At 49.1% G+C, this 20,591-nt stretch overlaps 2 protein-coding genes across 3 annotated transcripts in view; both read left to right on the plus strand.

Moving 5' to 3' along the window:
* LOC142917354 (uncharacterized) overlaps positions 1 to 20,591 on the plus strand; it is a 661,949-nt gene that overhangs the window by 33,546 nt on the left and 607,812 nt on the right. The window lies entirely within an intron of this gene.
* On the plus strand, positions 5,402 to 20,250 carry LOC142917365 (E3 ubiquitin-protein ligase CCNB1IP1-like). Of its 2 annotated transcripts, XM_076062002.1 has the most exons (5): positions 5,426 to 5,503; positions 11,787 to 11,971; positions 16,578 to 16,938; positions 17,773 to 18,112; positions 18,688 to 20,250. In XM_076062002.1, exons 3-5 carry the CDS (start codon positions 16,642 to 16,644, stop codon positions 18,900 to 18,902), a joined length of 852 nt encoding a protein of 283 aa, XP_075918117.1. In that variant the 5' UTR covers positions 5,426 to 5,503; positions 11,787 to 11,971; positions 16,578 to 16,641; the 3' UTR covers positions 18,903 to 20,250. The 2 variants fall into 2 exon arrangements, with proteins under 2 accessions (XP_075918116.1, XP_075918117.1); XM_076062001.1 differs by lacking the exon at positions 11,787 to 11,971 and having other exon boundaries at positions 5,402 to 5,503.

A 20,591-nucleotide genomic window follows, 5' to 3' on the forward strand; every position in this document is an offset into this window, starting at 1 on the left:
TTGACCTGTATCACAAGAACAACGGGTCTCACCTGAGTTCTCTGTACGTTACTTCCAAACACACAAGCACACTTTGTCCTAACATCACTTATTCAATGTTTGACCGTTACAGATCAAATGTTACAAGTATGCACAAAACCAGACAAGTATACATTTTAAATTATTGACAGGCATATTAACAAAATTGGATTACTGCAGTGAAATATACTGCATCACATTACATCGTATTAACAAGCTTTTAAAAAAAGTTGCAGTCTGCTTCAGAGTGTATGTAAAACATACTATTGTCATTCAAAACGAGTAGGCCATTGCATGCTGGCGTCTGAGTGAAAATGTAGCAAATTCTAAACATTACCTACAAACTACACAACTGAGATGACGCATCAATCATCGCCCCCTACTGACAGGCTCTTGTCCACATGCAGGCCGGTGCAGGGCCACCACCTTGTGCCACACAGGGGCAGCTGCTACTTTGGGATGCTCTTCGAGCGTGAGATGAGATACAAAACTCCGAGTTGCTGAGGCGATTAAGCAAGCACCATGTAAAATCAATTATTATGATAACATAGTGAATGCTTGGGAGCTTATTGGCTCTTGCTCCTGGTTAGAGATCTACCCAACCCACGGGCCCACAAAGTGTTCAACTTCACGTTCTTGTCATTAAAGGCCTGTGACAAAGGTGCATCTATTGTAGCGACATCGTCTCTGGCTTACACATCTACCGGGTCTCCGCTTGACTTTGTATTGTCTAGGAGCAAGTCCACCCACACCTCCACTTCCACAAACTGCTGGGAGTTGCCTCACTCTGACTCACAGTCAGAATTCTCCTCCTGCTTCACGATGTGAAGGTCCCATTTTGGAGTTGAATCTTCATCTTCACATTTTACCTTCACTTCTTCGCTCATCACTTCTTCACATTTCACCATCACCTCTTCATATTTCACCTTGATACCTTTAAAAGTGTCCAAGCTGGGATTTTCGTCCGGTTCTTGTTTCATGAGGGATGGGCTCATTGCGGCACTTTGACTTTCACAAGCTGATTTCAGACTCCGACTCTGCTCCTTGTGGATCTTCCGATGCTTTTGTGTTCTCTGGTGTCTTCGAAGAGTTGATGAATCTGCAAACGGCTTCCCGCACAGAGTACACTTGAAGGGTTTCTCTCCTGTGTGTGTTCTCTGGTGTTTTACAAGATCAGATGATTGTGCAAACGCCTTCACGCACACACTGCACTTGAAGGGTTTCTCTCCCGTGTGTGTTCTCTGGTGTATTACAAGATTACATGAATCTGAAAATGTCTTCCCACACACACTGCACTTGAAGGGTTTCTCTCACGTGTGTTCTCTGGTGTAATATGAGATGATATGACTGTGTAAACGCCATCCCGCAGATCGTGCACCTGAAGGGTTTCTCTCCCGTGTGTGTTCTCCGGTGTTTTTTAAGAGCAGATGAATCTGAAAATGTCTTCCCACACACACTGCACTTGAAGGGTTTCTCTCCCGTGTGTGTTCTCTGGTGTTTTTTAAGAGAAGATGACCATGAAAATGCCTTCCCACAAACACTGCACTGGAAGGGTTTCTCTCCCGTGTGTGTTCTCTGGTGTAATATGAGATGATATGACTGTGTAAACGCCATCCCGCAGATCGTGCACCTGAAGGGTTTCTCTCCCGTGTGTGTTCTCTGGTGTTTTTTAAGAGCAGATGAATCTGAAAATGTCTTCCCACACACACTGCACCTGAAGGGTTTCTCTCCTGTGTGTGTTCTCTGGTGTGATTTAAGAGCAGATGAATGTGCAAATGCCTTCACGCACACACTGCACTTGAAGGGTTTCTCTCCCGTGTGTGTTCTATGGTGTACTATAAGATGTGGTGACTGTGCAAACGCCATCCCGCACAGAGTACACTTGAAGGGTTTCTCTCCCGTGTGTGTTCTCTGGTGTTTTACAAGATTACATGACTGTGTAAACGCCATCCCACACATCGTGCACCTGAAGGGTTTCTCTCCCGTGTGTGTTCTATGGTGTACTATAAGATGTGGTGACTGTGCAAACGCCATCCCGCAGATCGTGCACCTGAAGGGTTTCTCTCCCGTGTGTGTTCTCTGGTGTTTTTTAAGAGCAGATGAATCTGAAAATGTCTTCCCACACACACTGTACTTGAAGGGTTTCTCTCCCGTGTGTGTTCTCTGGTGTGTTTTAAGAGCAAATGAATCTGAAAATGCCTTCCCACAAACACTGCACTTGAAGGGGTTCTCTTCCGTGTGTGTTCTCTGGTGTTTTTTAAGAGCAGATGACCATAAAAATGCCTTCCCACAAACACTGCACCTGAAGGGTTTCTCTCCCGTGTGTGTTCTCTGGTGTGTTTTAAGAGTACATGAATCTGAAAATGTCTTCCCACACACACTGCACTTGAAGGGGTTCTCTTCCGTGTGTGTTCTCTGGTGTTTTTTAAGAGCAGATGACCATAAAAATGCCTTCCCACAAACACTGCACCTGAAGGGTTTCTCTCCCGTGTGTGTTCTCTGGTGGTTCTGAAAAACTGATGGCCATGCAAATGCCTTGTTACACACAGTGCACTTGAAGAGTTTCTCTCCTGTGTGAGTTCTCTGGTGCCGTGTCAAATTTCCAGTCCGGTCCGTGCTGTATGCACGCTGGTTGCATTGTTGACTTGTCGTACCGAGCTGCGCTGAGTGCCTTTGCTCCATCAGACCAATTCTGCAGAGGAAGCGTCAGCTGCAGACAGAAAAAAATAATATCCACACCATCTACACGTCAGGCACAGAGGAATACACACGTGACTTACACGTCTATACTTATTAATATATTCATGATGTAGTGAAAAAGTTTTCCAAATGAATCAGATTTGATGAATCTGCAAATGCCTTCCAGCACAGAGTGCACCTGAAGGGTTTCTCTCCACGGGCTGTTATGGCACACAATGAGAGATAAAATGTCATTAATATGCCTGGAAGCCTTCATATCTTCAAGATGAATGTTAACTCATTAATATGCCTGGAAGCCTTCATATCTTCAAGATGAATGTTAACTCAAAACTCTAAGCACACAATTTCAGCTGTCTGACTACAAAAGGAATATTTATGAAAGCTAAATTCAGCTGACATAGCAAAGGGTGTTGAAAACAATACTATTTGTGTTATGCAGAAATGCATAAATTAACGTTCAATCAGAACTTAGAGGTGTGAATACAGGCTCAGATGTCCTTGAATGCTGTGGATGAACAGTTCCGACTTCAGCTGAATGTGTGTGCTGTGTTCACCTCCTGTTTCCATTCTTATAAAGAGTTCCTTAGGAAAACAAAAATAAACTATTGTTTTGATATAACCTCCGTGTGCAATAGAGGTAATAGACTTTACTGCAAACACAAACTTGACACTGTCACACACTGCCATGAGTAAACAGGTGGTGGTGTGACCAGAACCATGCCTGGCCACCTTCATCTGCTCAGCATTAATTCTTCCTCACTCCACCAAGTAATGCATCGAGGATCAATCAACATAGCCGAGGCTATCAGTGTCTCTGTCTCTCTCTCCCCGTGGTGAAGGTGTTCCCCTCCACACATTCAGAGTCAACAGCGGCACGCGCTTAGCGTCTTTGACCGATAGACATTGACGCACGTATTGTTGGTTCTTTCAGTAAAGTCACGTAGATAGAAAATAAAAATAACAGATTAAATTCAATAAGATAAAGACCACTTGTGTTGCGATCGAAACGTCGTGGGTTTATTACTTTATTTTAAAAATTGTATTTTTCATTTATTTTTATTATTTTATTTTCTATCTACGTGACTTTACCGAAAGAACCAAGAATATTAATTCCTGCAGTCACCAAAGTTTTAAGTCAAAACATTCACACACGTTGACAAAGCCTCACCTTGTGTTGTTGTGGGCAGGTCGCTTCTGATAACAAGAGCGGTATAGCAGCTCAAGCGGGCTTGGCCTGGTGAAAATAAATAAAAACTGCGTGAATATTTACAATAAAACAAAGTTACAAAGTGGCGAGCCGGGTGAAGACAAATTAAACTTAAGCGAGATAATTAAAGTGAACGCAATCAGGCGAGGGCAGGAGGCAAGGCCCTGCGTGGCTAGGCCCCGCGTTGTAAAGTTCCAACCTGGACATCGATTCCCATGCTCGCTGCTACTCAACTGACATCCCTACGAAAGAGAGAGGGGCTCTACCTTGGTAAACAACAACAACCACCACCACCACAACCACCACCACCACAACAACCACGACCACCAACACGATCATAATTTCTCACCTCGGATTTCAGTGCAAGAGCGAAGCGATCGCTTCCTGTTACCTCGTGACGTCACACAACAGCAGCAGGTAACATGACGTCACGTCCGGGGTACAAGACACTCCCCTACCACGAGCGGCTCCGTAACTGAATAAAATTATGTTAATGAGCCCGGGCCATATGTCGAGGGATGGGGGCGTGGGTGCTGAACCCGTCCCAATAAACTCGCGACGGCTTTCACGAACTCATTATGTTAATGAGCCACCAGTCACTGGGCGTAGCTTTGCCCAAATAAGGATTGTACCGGAACAGATATCGGCAGTGACCAAGCAGAGGTGACGTCACTCTCAAGGGCGCGCTGGACGGGGGTGGGGTGAATACCTTGGTGACATGACGTCACTAGCAAGGCTCACGTGACATTGACTTTTCCAAGACAGAGGTTCTTTGTAAGCCATCTGGCTACCATGAGAGATTCGTTCATGAGGCTATCCACATATACAAGCACAGAGACAATTTCAACCGAGAAGATGGATTCTGGCTTAGCAATCATTGGAACGATTTGATAAACCATTTCAGGTCTTAATTGATTATTCACGCTTACAGTGGCTTTCAGACAGCATACATTAATTTTTCGTCTTCCCCCTCCTCTTTTCAGAACATAGATGGACTAGTCCTTCTAAATAAACTGCCAAATCGCTGCGCGTGGTGCTAACGTTTAAAAATACATAAATACACCGTTTAAAAATAAATAAATTTATGCAAACCGACACACCTGATGACGACCGTTTGTGTTATGGTCAAAACGTCGTGAGAATTTTTATTGTTTCATATATATTTTATTATTTTATTGGTTCCCTTCAACGTGACTTTACCGAAAGAGCTAAGAATACGGAATATCATTTGGGTCATTTTTTTTGGAACTCAGATGAGATTTCTGATATTACCGCGTTTTATAAATATTTATGTAACCAATAACTTTTAAAAAAATTTTTAATCAGACCGCGCTAATACCAACGCGAGTGTTTATTGTTGATGGTGAGTTTTGTAAATCCGTCGTACGGTTAAAAAGAATAAAGTTTTCCCGTAAAAAAAATAAAAATCTCTCCGCCTTGGAGCCAATCAGGTTTCAGTTTCTCCCCTCCCACGTGACGCGGAGTTTTCTGGCTCCTCCCCCTCCTCGCTCGCCGCCATTTTGAGAGTCGTGAGGGAGGTGAAGCCTGCGGCCTTGACAACGACGAAGATTCACCAGGGTCAGTGACAACCTCACACTCACACTGTGACAACCTCACACTCACACACTGTGACAACCTCACACTCACACACACTGTGACAACCTCACACTCACACACACTGTGACAACCTCACACACACACTGTGACAACCTCACACACACACACTGACAACCTCACACTCACACACACACTGACAACCTCACACACACACTGACAACCTCACACTCACACACACACTGACAACCTCACACTCACACACACACTGACAACCTCACACTCACACACACTGACAACCTCACACACACACACACTGACAACCTCACACTCTCACACACACTGACAACCTCACACTCACACACACTGACAACCTCACACTTACACACTGACAACCTCACACTCACACACTGACAACCTCACACTCACACACTGACAACCTCACACTCACACACACTGACAACCTCACACACACACACACTGACAACCAACAACAACAACTGCCATTCGCCACTAAGTGGCGGTGACGTCACCACGACGCTTGTGCCAGGCTATGTGCACCCTGAGGCCACGTGAAGTGTCGAACGCCCGCTGGCAGGAGGTCACGGGGCAGACCCAGGTGCCACGGGTCGACTGACTGAGATGACTGGCTGATGCACCACCTGTGCCCCCTACTGTGCCAACCTGCTGTGCTTTAGCCACCCGGCGCTCCGCTCGCTGTTGTGAGCATCGCTCCTCCGCCCTCCGTTGTTGTTGGAGGGCGACTGCCTCCAACTGCCCACTAGCATCCTTCACGAGCCTCCTCCACAGAGGCCGATCTTGACACCGCTGGTACCAGTCATCGGCAAGTCCACTCAGCTCCACGTCCTCCTGTACCACATCACTCCATCTCTTCTCTAGCCCGTGCCGCGCCCGCTTAGCCCCATCAATCCGGCCAAACAAAAGCTGTTTCGGCATGCGGTGGCTGGGCATGCGGGCTACATGACCCAGCCATCGCAGCCTTGCCTGCCGGAGGAGCTCACCGATGGGACCCTGCCCAGATCTTTCAAGGATTTGTGAGCTCCTCACACAATCCAGTCTGGTTAAACCCAGGATGGATCGTAGGCAGGCCAGCCTAAATGTTTCTAACCGGCGAAGATGTTCCATTAGGGGGGTTCACGTTTCGCAAGCGTAGAGAAGGGAGGGAATGACCGTGGCCGAGAAGACCTGAAGCTTAGTGCGGAGCGACAGACCAGGTAGCTTCCACACAGCGTTACGCAACCGATGAAAAGATATTGCCGCTCGACTGATTCGGAGTGAGACCTCTGCTGTTAAACTGGAGCCAGTCATAAGCACACTGCCCAGGTATGGGAAACTCTCCACTCTCTCCACAACTGCCCCATCACCGATTGGGAGTTGTGGGGGTGGAGTGTCCGATGGTACAAAATACCCAGGCAGGTGCTTAGTTTTGGTGGGGCTGATGGTAAGGCCCCACCTCTTAGTGGCACGCTCCAGTCTCAGCAGCAGCGTCTCCAACTCCTCCTCTGACTGAGCAGCTATTAGCAAATCATCAGCATACATAACGTGGTTGAGCAATAGGGAGCCATCCCTTGACCGCACCCGGGCATCGATTAGCCTCCCATTATATCTGTACCATATGGAGATTCCTCCGGTACAGCTATTGAAGGCTTCACGAACTACGTGGTCAAAATAGATGTTAAATAATGTGGGAGCCAGAGGACATCCCTGTCACACCCCAAGGTGTACAGGGAATGGCTCTGACTCCCGGCCACGTAGTTTTACCCGGGCCCGCTCACCATCATGAAGGTCCTTAATGATCGTGAGCAGAGGGTCAGGTACTCCAAAAGCACGAAGAACGACCCAGAGCCCAGGCCTACTGATGGTATCATAGGCCTTGACCAGGTCAATAAAGCAGAGATGTAGGTCTTGTTGGAATTCCCTACACCTCTGCTGTAGCAGACGGACAGAAAATATGGCATCCGTGCAGGACCGCCCTTTCCTGAAACCGCATTGTGGCTCCGCAAGTCTCTCCTCAGCGTGCCTGGCAAGACGATGCTGAATAATCCTTGCCAGGACCTTTCCCGGCACACTGAGGAGTGAGATGCCCCTATAGTTGTTACAGTTTGTGCGGTCCCCCTTCTTAAAAAGGGGAACCACCAGGGCATCCTTCCAATCCTGCGAAACCCGTCCAGTGGTCCAGACTGTTGTTATGATGTCATATAGGGCAGTCTGTGCACAAACGCCACCCTCCCTCAGCATTTCGCTTGGGAGATCATCTCTGCCCGCTGCCTTTCCTGGTCTCAGACTCCGGATTGCCTTCAATACTTCCTCAGCAGATGGCACCTCAGCCAGCCACTCACAGGGGGTGATTTCATCCAATATTTGAGGCACCGCAGCCTCAGCAGGGTCATCCTCACTTTGTGCCACGATGTTTTCCTGGCTGAGGGATTTTCCCTCCCCCAGGACCTCACAGAAATGCTCAGCAAATCTGCGAACCTGTTCCTGGGGGTCGGAAATTGGATCACCGTTTTTTCCCCTAATGATGGTAATAGGTGTGGCGCTGCAGGTTACTTTTTTGATGGAGTTAAATAGAGATTTGTGATCACGGGCCACTGAGGCAGACTCCATCTCCTCAGCAACCCGCGACCACCACCCATCCTTGCAGCGCCTCACGGCTCTCCGAACCTCCGAGCGAAGGCTGCGGTAAGCCTCCTCATTCTCTGACGTGGGATTCTGTAGCCGATGACAGTGGGCCTGTCGCTTTTTCTCAACCATCCTGAACAACTCCTCTGTCATCCAGGGTGTCTGGGGAGGTCTGGACCGCGTACCCAAAGCAGCCATTGCAGCTGCATGAGTCACAGTCCTAAACCTCGCCCATTTACCCTCGACATCAGGAGGAGTCGGGGACGATGCCAATCCCAGCCGCAAGCGATGATGAAATTCTCGCTTGCAACTTTCATCAGATAACTGAGACCAGGCCACTTTAGGTTGGAATGGGGTCCTGGGTGTACACCCACCACCGGAGTGGAAGAATGGCAGGCGCATCTTACAGATGACTAGTCGATGGTCAGAGGGCAGATCAGCTCCACGGTAGGTCCTGGTGTCAAGGACATGGGCTCGCATTCGCTGGTCCGTCACTATGTAGTCCAGCAGATGTTCTTGCTTGGACCCGGCATGCATCCATGATGTTGTGTGGATGCGCCGATGCCGGAACAGCGTGTTGGTAATTACAAGCCCATGGGCTGCACAAAAATCTAGCAGCCTCCTACCGTTGTTATTGAGCTGATCTGGCCCATGCCCTCCAATCACTCTAGACCAGGTGCCAGTATCATGACCAACTCGGGCATTGAAGTCACCCAACATGATGACTCTATCCCGAGGGGCCACTTTAGCCAGCACCTGTGACAGGAGGTCATAGAAGGCATCTGACTCATCGGCTTTGCCTGCATCCCTCCACGGATGTTCGTCTTCGGTGGGGGCATAAGTAACCACGACCACCATTCCTCGCCTCCGGTTGATGGGAAGGCGAGCCCAAAGTAGCCTGGGGCTTACAGCTTCCCACACCTCACCGCCACGCTCCCACGCCCCCTTCATTCTTTTGTTCAAAAGAAGAGCCACACCCTGTTGTTTGGCAGTCTGCTGCCCCGAGTAGAGGACTGTCCACCCCTCATGGTGGCAGGAGCCAGAGCCGGTCCACCGGACCTCCTGAATGCCGCATAGATCCAGGCGGTAACGGTCCAGCTCCCGACAGAGGAGTGGCAGCCTCTCCTCTGCAGTGAGCGTTCGAACATTCCACGTGGCCACCCGTATTAGCTTTTCGTTGTTTCTGGAGTAGCCCCGAGGGTAGGTATTCAATCTCCTGGCTCCGCCAATTGTGGTTTGGCCAGGAGACGTCATAGACGCCTGGCCCCCCGGGGCCTCCGGCACAAGCTTAGTTGTTACATATTTCAGTTTAATTCGTGGTTTCGTGGTAATTAATTGAAGGTGGAGGGGTTACCAGCCCCTCGCACCCGTCCAGAGCCCCCGTTTAGCCCCTGTGGTGGACACATATGCCATGAGGGGAGGAGCCAATCAAAATTGGATCTCCCCCCACAGCGCTGTCCACGACAGAGTTGCCCGTCCGGCACCGCGAGGAGGTAGGGGGTTGTTTTGCCGGACACTGACAACCTCACACTCACACACACACACTGACAACCTCACACTCACACACACTGACAACCTCACACTCACACACACTGACAACCTCACACTCACACACTGACAACCTCACACACACACTGACAACCTCACACACACACTGACAACCTCACACTCACACACACTGACAACCTCACACACACACACTGACAACCTCACACTCACACACACACACTGACAACCTCACACACACACACACACTGACAACCTCACACTCACACACTGACAACCTCACACTCACACACACTGACAACCTCACACTCACACACTGACAACCTCACACTCACACACACTGACAATCTCACACTCACACACTGACAACCTCACACTCACACACTGACAACCTCACACTCACACACACTGACAATCTCACACACACACAGGCAGACAATCTCACACACACTGACAATCTCACACACACAGAGACTGACAATCTCACACACACACACTGACAATCTCACACACACAGGCTGACAATCTCACACACACTGACAATCTCACACACACTGACAATCTCTCACACACACATAGGCAGACAACCTCACACACACAGGCAGACAATCTCACACACACACTGACAACCTCACACACACACAGGCAGACAATCTCACACAAACACACAGACTGACAATCTCACACACACACAGGCAGACAATCTCACCCACACACACAGGCAGACAATCTCACACACACAGGCAGACAATCTCACACACACACAGGCAGACAATCTCACACACACACACAGACTGATAATCTCACACACACAGACTGACAATCTCACACACACAGGCAGACAATCTCACACACACAGACTGATAATCTCACACACACAGGCAGACAACTCACACACACAGACTGACAATCTCACACACACACACACTGACAATCTCACACACACACAGACTGACAATCTCACACACACACATGCTGACAATCTCACACACACACACAGACTGACAATCTCACACACACACAGGCAGACAATCTCACACACACACACTGACAATCTCACACACACACAGGCAGACAATCTCACCCACACACAGGCTGACAATCTCACACACACACACAAACTGACAATCTCACACACACACACACAGACAATCTCACACACACACACTGACAATCTCAAACACACACACAGGCAGACAATCTCACCCACACACACAGGCTGACAATCTCACACACACACACACAGGCTGACAATCTCACACACACAGTCTGACAATCTCACACTCACACAGACTGACAATCTCTCACACACACAGACTGACAATCTCTCACACACACAGACTGACAATCTCTCACACACACAGACTGACAATCTCTCACACACACAGACTGACAATCTCTCACACACACAGGCTGACAATCTCACACTCACACAGACTGACAATCTCACACACACAGGCAGACAATCTCACACACACACAGTCTGACAATCTCACACTCACACAGACTGACAATCTCTCACACACACAGGCTTGATAAAATAAAATAACACAATAAAATTCTCACGACGTTTCGGCCACAACACAAGCGGCCTTCATCAGGTGAAGGGACGAGACTGTCTGGAGGACAGCGCTGGAGCGAACACAGCCACGCTCAGATCACGACCTTTAAGCTGTGTGAGAAGAAACAAAGCGCCTTGACAAAGGAATTAGCATATAATTTAGCATTGACATAGCTGAGTGATTAGCTTGTGACTGGTCACAGAAATGGCTATGTTAAAGTTAAAGCATACACATCTGCAGAGGCACCCCTTGACAAAGGAATTAGCATTGAATTTAGCTAATCACTCAGCTATTTCAATGCTAAATTCTATCCTAATTCCTTTGTCAAGGCGCTCTGTTTCTTCTCACACAGCTTAAAGGTCGCGGTCTGAGCTTGGCTGTGTTCGCTCCAGCGCTGTCCTCCAGACAGTCTTGTCCCTTCACCTGATGAAGGCCACTTGTGTTGTGGCCGCAACGTCGTGAGAATTTTATTGTGTTATTTTATCAATTTATTATTTTATTCTCATTCTACGTGGTGGTGACTTTACCGAAAGAACCAAAGAAGATCAATCCTTGCAGTCACGAAAGCTTTAAATCGAAACAACTGCCTTGTTCAGGTCACGAGCGCGAGGGGTGACGTCACGCGGAAGGGGAGGGGTGCGGGGGGGGTCCGTGACGTCACACGGTCGCCCGCAACCACTCTCCCGCACCGTGACGTCACGCGTGCCTCAACCCCCCCCCCACCGTGACGTCACGAGCGCAGCTGCAGGGTGACGTCACCGAGCGTGTGGATTGCTGTGAGGTAAAAACAACAAAAAACTATATATTTTTTTTTCTATATCTCACATTAAACACTTCGGGGTTCATATCAAGCAGAGGGCTGTTATTTTACGTTGCCGAGTAGTTTGATTATAAATACAATTTTACACGGCTTTTTTTTAGGACTTCGGAGTTGCTACGTCTGAGGGGGGTTTTTTGTTCTTAATTTTTTTTCTCACCCCTTGAAGGTCACGAAACAAGCGATAAAAAGTGCGGGAATCCGAGTGTTTATAAACTACAAAAACAATATTACACGCTGGGGGGGAGGGGTTAACAGGTCCCTGCAGGGTGGCCTGGTAGGAACATTGGAATTTTGTCAAGTCTCTGCGCTGTCTATTGCTGATTTTACACCCCAACAGCACGAGATTTCACTTCGTTAAAGTATTGAAAGGGGACGGACGGACGGACACATTAATCTATTGCAGGCTGGTACACTCAGTTTACAATCTTCGCTACTACCAGTATAAAGGATGTCAGCGACAAGAGAGTGACTCTCAATGACGTCACTCACGTGGTTAAACAAAGGATGACAGTGACAAGAGAGTGACTCTCAATGACGTCACTCACATGGTTAAATAAAGGATGACAGTCACACGAGATTTCACTTCGTTAGAGTATTGAAAGGGGACGGACGGACGGACACATTAATCTATTGCAGGCTGGTACACTCAGTTTACAATCTTCCTTCCTACCAGTAAAAGTCGCCTCATAGTAGTGATGAGACACCACGTCTGAGGGTTACCCTCAGACGTGGTGTCTCACTAAACACAAACAATAAAAAAAAAGCGCGGGAAACCCTCAAAAAGTTGTGAGGCGATGGATTTAATTCATTTATTTTATTTTTTATTTGGTATCGTCCTGTGAGCCACGACCCAGCGTCGTTTTCGTGAGGGCGAAACTTTCATCAGCCTCATGGGGTCCACAACATTTTACTTTGCTTGGAAATACGACGTTTTACACCCCCCCCTCCCATCCCCAGCGATTCGATTGCTGTGCAGTGTTTGGAATGTGCTAGGAGATGTTAACTACCTCGCCTGTTATCATCACGGTGACTAGGAGATGTTAACTACCTCTCCTGTTATCATCACGGTGACTAGGAGATGTTAACTACCTCGCCTGTCATCATCACGGTGACTAGGAGATGTTAACTACCTCACCTGTCATAATCACGGTGACTAGGAGATGTTAACTACCTCGCCTGTTGTCATCACGGTGACTAGTAGATGTTAACTACCTCGCCTGTTATCATCACGGTGACTAGGAGATGTTAACTACCTTGCCTGTCATAATCACGGTGACTAAGAGATGTTAACTACCTTCCCTGTCATCATCACGGTGACTAGGAGATGTTAACTACCTCGCCTGTTATCATCACGGTAACTAGGAGATGTTAACTACCTCACCTGTTGTCATCAAGGTGACTAGGAGATGTTAACTACCTCGCCTGTCATCACGGTGACTAGGAGATGTTAACTACCTCGCCTGTTATCATCACGGTGACTAGGAGATGTTAGCTACCTCGCCTGTTGTCATCATGGTGACTAGGAGATGTTAACTACCTCGCCTGTCATCATCACGGTGACTAGGAGATGTTAACTACCTCGCCTGTTATCATCACGGTGACTAGGAGATGTTAACTACCTCGCCTGTTATAATCACGGTGACTAGGAGATGTTAACTACCTCGCCTGTCATCATCACGGTGACTAGGAGATGTTAACTGCCTCGCCTGTTATCATCACAGTGACTAGGAGATGTTAACTACCTCGCCTGTTATCATCACGGTGACTAGGAGATGTTAACTACCTTGCCTGTCGTCATCACGGTGACTAGGAGATGTTAACTACCTCGCCTGTTATCATCACGGTGACTAGGAGATGTTAACTACCTCGCCTGTTATCATCACGGTGACTAGGAGATGTTAACTACCTCGCCTGTCATCATCACCGTGACTAGGAGATGTTAACTACCTCGCCTGTTGTCATCAAGGTGACTAGGAGATGTAAACTACCTCGCCTGTCAATCACGGTGACTAAGAGATGTTAACTACCTCGCCTGTTATCATCACGGTGACTAGGAGATGTTAGCTACTTCGCCTGTTATCATCACGGTGACTAGGAGATGTTAACTACCTCACCTGTCATAATCACGGTGACTAGGAGATGTTAACTACCTCGCCTGTTATCATCACGGTGACTAGGAGATGTTAACTACCTCGCCTGTTATCATCATGGTGACTAGGAGATGTTAACTACCTCGCCTGTTATCATCATGGTGACTAGGAGATGTTAACTACCTCGCCTGTCATCATCACGGTGACTAGGAGATGTTAACTACCTTGCCTGTTGTCATCAAGGTGACTAGGAGATGTTAACTACCTCGCCTGTTGTCATCAAGGTGACTAGGAGATGTTAACTACCTCGCCTGTTGTCATCAAGGTGACTAGGAGATGTTAACTACCTCGCCTGTTGTCATCAAGGTGACTAGGAGATGTTAACTACCTCGCCTGTTGTCATCAAGGTGACTAGGAGATGTTAATTACCTCGCCTGGCTTACAGGAGATCGTCGGTTTGCGCCCAGGCCCTGAGCACGCTTGCTCCTGCTGCTGTATATTTGGAGTCTGCGTCTCTCTCCCCATGTTGATTGCGTGGATTTGTCTCAGGGTCCTCCGATTTTTCCCGATACGGGGCCATCCATTTAGTTCGTTGTCATGGAGGGGGTTACCTAAAATGCGTACGCTTGCGTATGGGGGGGTCTACTCACAATGTACGCATAGAAAACAGGGGGGGGGGGGTTGAAGCCTCGATAATGCAGCCGGCGGTGGACTATCTGTTTGCTTAAACACGTTAATATTAATAATTGATCGTTTCTGCGTGGATTACATATCGGCCGTTCTACAGGATTCTAGGGGGTGGGGGGGTGATGCGTCAGGCGAACGTACGTAGGCAGGTGGGGGGGGGGGGGGGTGTGTAAAAAGCCCGCGTGCGTACGGGGTCAGGTTTTGACGGATTTTTGCGTACGCACGAAAGGGATGGCCCCTACACATATAGATACTGTACAGCACTGTACACGGAGTGATCCCAGCTGTCCGGCAATGGTTTGTGTGATCACTCTCTGTACTACAGAGTGGCATGTGTGTGATCTCCATTGGTTTCCTCCGAGTTTCCCTCCCATAGCTAAACCCACAAACACAGTGGAACTGGTACTTGCCAGAACCACATCCCAAAGCTAACAGATTACCTGGAAATGGCTCAGTGGGGGGATCACAGCAACATCGCCCCCTCTTGTGCAAACTTGGCAGGACCCCTCCTGAAGAAGAGTTGAGACTCAGTGGTGCTTTCCTGAGCAACAGGCGTATTCATACATTAACAATACGGATGAATACAGACGGCACATTGAGTGTGGCATGCAGTCATTATCCTCTGCCATTGTCAATCGACTTCTGGAACGAAAGCCTCCCCAATTCGTCCCAATCTCAAGTGGTGAGGACTCAACACAGCCAGTCAGCCACTGACAAGCTCACTCACCCATTAACTCACTCACCCACCACACTGCAGGTCACAGCAGCACATTCGCGCAGCTAGTCAGCCACTGACAAGCTCCCTCACCCACTAACTCACTCATCCAACCACCCACTCATCACATTGAAGGTTACGACAGCACGCTAAGCCAGCCAGCCACTGACAGGCTCACTCACCCACTAATTCACTTGCACCCACTCACCAAACTGCAAGCACAACAAGACACTCACTGAGCCAACCAGCCACTGACTAGTTCACTCACCCACGAACGCATCCACCTACCCACTCACCACATTGCAGGTCACGACAGCACACTAAAGCCAGTCGGCCACTCACAGGCTCACTCACCCACTAACTCACCCACCCACTCACCAAACTGCAGGCACAACAAGACACTCACTGAACCAGTCAGCCACTGACAAGTTCACTCACCCAGAAACCCATCCACTCACCCCACCACCCTGCAGGTCACAACACACTCACCCTCGCAGAGGTTTTTGGGCAAGCGTTGCGCACGTTCAGATGCGCTTCTGCGTCCGTCTGGAACCATTTTCCTTCTGCTATTAGGAATCCACTGAAACTGTGCATTTTAAAATCATCTTGATTGAAAACTAATTTCTTTTGCACTGGTCTTTGTGTTTAGTTTCTTGTCCTCTACCCATACCTCCGATTAGCACGGTTCGCTCTGTACGGTGTGAAATAAGTTCAACGTGCATACACCCAGCCCATCAGCCACTTACAAGTTCGCTCACTCACCCACAAACTCATCCACCCACTCACCAAACCGCAGGTCAGAACACTCCCCCTGCTCAGCAATTTATCCTCTAAAACCGTCGCTCTCCCAACTGAATTCTGTTTGCTTCGCCATCGTACTTTACCTCACTTGCTTCCGTCATTACGCTGACCAAGATCTCTCGCCGCCCTTAACGAACGAGACCGCACCCCGGTGCTCTCTCTGGAGCTCTCAGCCGGTCAATAAACGGCAGGAGCTCGCAAAAAAAAAACGCGAACGCATTTCGCGCACTCCATGCTAAACGTGTTTCACCCGCGATTCGTTTCCCTCAACCAGAACGGCGGCGACTGGAACAGAAGAACTGGCGGCCCCCCGGGGCCAGTGGTCAGGCGGGGAGGAAATGTCGGCGCACGAAGAAATTCTGGTGTGCAACTTGAGGAAGTGCCGGCGCATTGTTGGCGACTTCGCCTGGGTCACCTCCTGCTCGCACCTCTTTTGCGACGAGGACGGCAAACGCGAGTTCAAGATGGGGGCGGTCGCCTGCCCGGCGTGCGGCGCCTTGCCGCGCGGCAGCCTGGACGTGGTGCGGGTCTGCTTGAACCCCCCCGAGGAGCACAAGTCCATGGTGCTGGCGGGCCTAGGGCCGGACGTCATCCAGGAGATATGTTCGCGGGCGCTTTCATTCTGGATCTTTCAGGTATCGGCGACGGATCGGTGACTTTTTAAAAATAAAAATTATTTTTAAAAAGTAACAAACTGAAATGTTTTATATTTTAGCGGATAAAGTCCCACTGAGCTACGTAACCTCTTTTTTTTGCAGAAGCGACCTGGCCATCACGAATGATAGCCCAACCCAAGCGGCTGTTATCATCACGTGGAAATTTACAGCAGTCAAATACTCTAAAACGCGTTAGATGTTGTTTCTAAACATTGGGAGGGAAAAACCAGAGGACCTGGAGAAAATCCACACGGCCACTGGGAGAACGTGCAAACTCCAAACATAAGTAGTGACTAACTCGGAGACAAAAAGACTTGGAGGCACTTCTTTATTTAGCGAGCACCATTGGAATGACGCAGTTAATATTTAGTCCGTCTATTATCGGTGGCACTACTTAGAACATGTACAGCGTTTAAGATGTCACTCTTGAATTAATTTGCGTGATTTATGAATATTTTTCTTCTGGGTTCTTTCAGCAAAGTCACGTAGAATGGAGATAAAATAATAAAAATAATAACAGAATTTATTCTGTTATTATTTTTATTTTTTTATTATTACAGAATAAATTCTGTTATTATTTTATCTCCATTCTACGTGACCTTACCGAAATAACCCAGAAGATGAATCCCTGCAGTCACGAAAGCTTTAAATCGAAAATTATGAATATTTTTTTCATTCTTTCGATATTTTTTTGGAGCTTCGTCGTTCCCAGAGGCATGATTAACCGAGTTATTCTTCTACACGTAAGTCCCCTTGCGCGTACGGCTCTTTAACCGATTAAAAATACATTCCATCAAATTTTCCATCTCGCAGATGCACCAGGAGAGACTGTATCAGGAACACTTGGCCGCGAAATCAAAGAGGCTCAGGGTGCAGTCTGAGGACCGCTTCAAGCAGGAGATCCAGAACAAGGTCACGGAGGTCGCCACTCTGAAGCGGCAGTTCTCGCTTGCCAAGAGCGAGCTGGCCAAGTTCAAGAAGAGGTACAACGAGGCTGCCGAGAAACTGCTGGAGAGGGACCGGGAGCAGAAGAAACTGCAGGTCTCGTACGATCGCCTCCGCCTGCGATCCTACGCTATCGATGAGGGGAGACGCGCGGAGGAGGAGGAGGCTCCGAACGGCGCGGCGTCCTCGCCGTTCATAGTGAGATTCGGTAGGGCCGTTTGAACTTTAGTAATAGGTTTTTACCCTTTTAGCTGGCACAAAAACTGATACCTTTATTCAAGGCATCATGTTTGCAATAACCACAACACAAGCAGTCAAAATGCAAACAAAAAAGAGACAACTCTGATAATAATATTGGCAGTGTCCTTGAATTTGATTGGTCCACACCCGAGACGGCTTTTCTTAGAGCCTAGTCTCCACTGGTGTTGGACCAGAAGACGCCAAAAGGCGTACAACTCAAAAACAGCGCACCATCAGGGAGTATTGAGGGCTCGGGGTAAGCCTTTACATTATGAGACCTCCTCTGCCAGTAACAAGATATAGGAATAGGTTTTTACCCTTTTGGCTGGCACAACAAAAACTGACACCTTTATACAAGGGATCATGTTTGCAATAACCACAACACAAGCAGTCAAAAATGCAAACGAAAAGAAACAACTCTGATAATGATATGTTTGAACTTTGTTAGGAACCGACCAAGCAGGGAAAATGGGGATAGGTTCATACGGTGACGTTTTGTACGTAATGTCATTTTTTCCCCCACCCCCCCCCCCCCCCTGGTAGCAGCGACGTCGACCCCGCGAACGTCGCAAGGCGCGGAGGGAAACGCGTGGAGCTGGATGATGACGACGCCTCCGCGCTGCCGCCCCGGGGAGACGGAGTTTGCGCCGAGGCCGTTGTTTTTCAACGGCAGCCCCCCGGGCAGGTCGCCGCAATCCGACGGCTTCCTTCGCTTCCCCTTCCCCGCCAAAGCCGCGGTGACCGGAGCCAGGAAGTGACCTCGCCCCGGTAACAACGCGAGAGTCCTTCCCTTCGCGCCCGCCTCCCTGCCCTCCAATGCGGTCGCAAGGGGTTCCCCAAAAAAAAAACTCGTGGGGAAAAAAAACGACGCAGAAAGGACCTCGCCCACTGGCCTCACCGCGCATCAGATTCCTGTGGTCTTAACGCTGCCCGCAGGTCATCTGCCTACTCCCTGCGGCGCTTGGCAGGAGCCTCTCGTCGTTACCGCCAGTCGATTGCCTCCTGAGTGCAAACGGAATTCGAATCGGAAATATTTATTTACGCTGGAGGTAGGAATCCGACAAGCTGTGAAGCTCTTTTCCCACAGACTTGTGGTCGGGGGCACCGGGGTAAAAACGTTACAGCGACAAACAAATACAAAAAACCCCACGTCGTGCACAAGCGTCACGGGGTCCACGTGTGCGAGCGCGTGGCTCGTCGCCCCCGTCAGTTGTGTTCAGAGAGCCGCTCGCTGGAGATTTTCACGCACGACGACGATAACGCCGCGTCATTGAGCTATCGTTTGTGATGGCCGGGTCGCTTATGAAAATAGCTGCGTAGGTCGGTGGGTCCTCGCCTGGTAAAATGAAAAAATTTTTGTTGAGTTTAGTTTCAATTCGTTACTACTTTAGCGCACACCAATTGTGTTCTGGGAGAGCAAACCCACAACGTTGACAGTGGAGTTTGACGTCCCGCTTGGTGATCACCACCAGCGGCAGTAACTAAACGACCGCACTCCGTTCAAGTGACAAACGTCTCCCATTGGCCGTGCCGGGTGGGGCTCACAGGGTTACGTCACTTTCACATCCATCAGAAACTTTTGTTTATACTGGAGGAATCCGTGCAGCCCTACAGGAGGTTGTAGGTGCGATCCCAATTCTGACAGCTGCTGCCGTATATTTGGAGCTTGCGTCTCTCTCACTCTCTCATCATCATCATCACCACAGTGGCTATGAGATGTTACCTCGCCCGGTCTACAGGAGGTCGTGGGTTCGATCCCGACTCTGACAGCTGCTGCTATAAACCGTGGCCGATGAGCGACCGCTTTCGATCCCGCCGCTTTGCGTGCTGGAGAGTAAACCCACGACATTTACCGCTTGAGCACCGTGAATTTTTTTCCGGCGGGTAGGTTGCCGGGTGTCGTCGTTGGCGTTCGGGGGATGGGGGACAGGCCGGTGGTGGCGGCGCTCGTGACGGCACAGAGAGGTGGTGCCGTTTAGAATCTCGCTGCGGCCGACCCGGGAGTTACCGTGGTGCGCGTTGTTTCTCGATGCTGTGTTGGAGTAAGTGCTGTTCACAGGAGGGAACCTGTTCCATTTGTTTTTCATTAAAAAGTTTAGGACTTTGCGGCCGCCAACAACCCTTCCTTTACATTACACAGACCACCCATGCAGGTCGACACAACAACCGCCATTCGCCACTAAGTGGCGGTGACCTCACCACGTCGCTTGTGCCAGGCTATGTGCATGTTGAGGCCACGTGAAGTGTCGAAGGCCCGCTGGTAGGAGGTTATGGGGCAGACCCAGGTGCCAGGGGTCCACTGACTGAAATGAATGGCCGATGCACCACCTGTGCCCTGTACTGTGCCAATCTGCTGTGCTTCAGCCACCCGGCGCTCTGCACGTTGTTGCTGGAGGGCAGCTGCCTCCAACTGCCCATCAGCAGCATTCACGAGCCTCCTCCAATTA

Source organism: Petromyzon marinus, unplaced genomic scaffold, assembly GCF_048934315.1.
Source record: "Petromyzon marinus isolate PM22_M1 ecotype Great Lakes invasive population unplaced genomic scaffold, UKy_Petmar_22M1.pri1.0 PM_G_Scaffold_47, whole genome shotgun sequence".
NCBI classification, from domain to species: Eukaryota; Metazoa; Chordata; class Hyperoartia; order Petromyzontiformes; family Petromyzontidae; genus Petromyzon; species Petromyzon marinus.

What these genes read in the sequence shown, in the direction of transcription:
- LOC142917365 (XM_076062001.1), top strand. Translation starts at nt 16,642, where the DNA reads ATGTCGGCGCACGAAGAAATTCTGGTGTGCAACTTGAGGAAGTGCCGG. An exon ending in TTTCATTCTGGATCTTTCAG is followed by an intron (nt 16,939 to 17,772) that starts GTATCGGCGACG and finishes TCCATCTCGCAG; the next exon opens with ATGCACCAGGAGAGACTGTA. An exon ending in GCCGTTCATAGTGAGATTCG is followed by an intron (nt 18,113 to 18,687) that starts GTAGGGCCGTTT and finishes CCCCCCTGGTAG; the next exon opens with CAGCGACGTCGACCCCGCGA.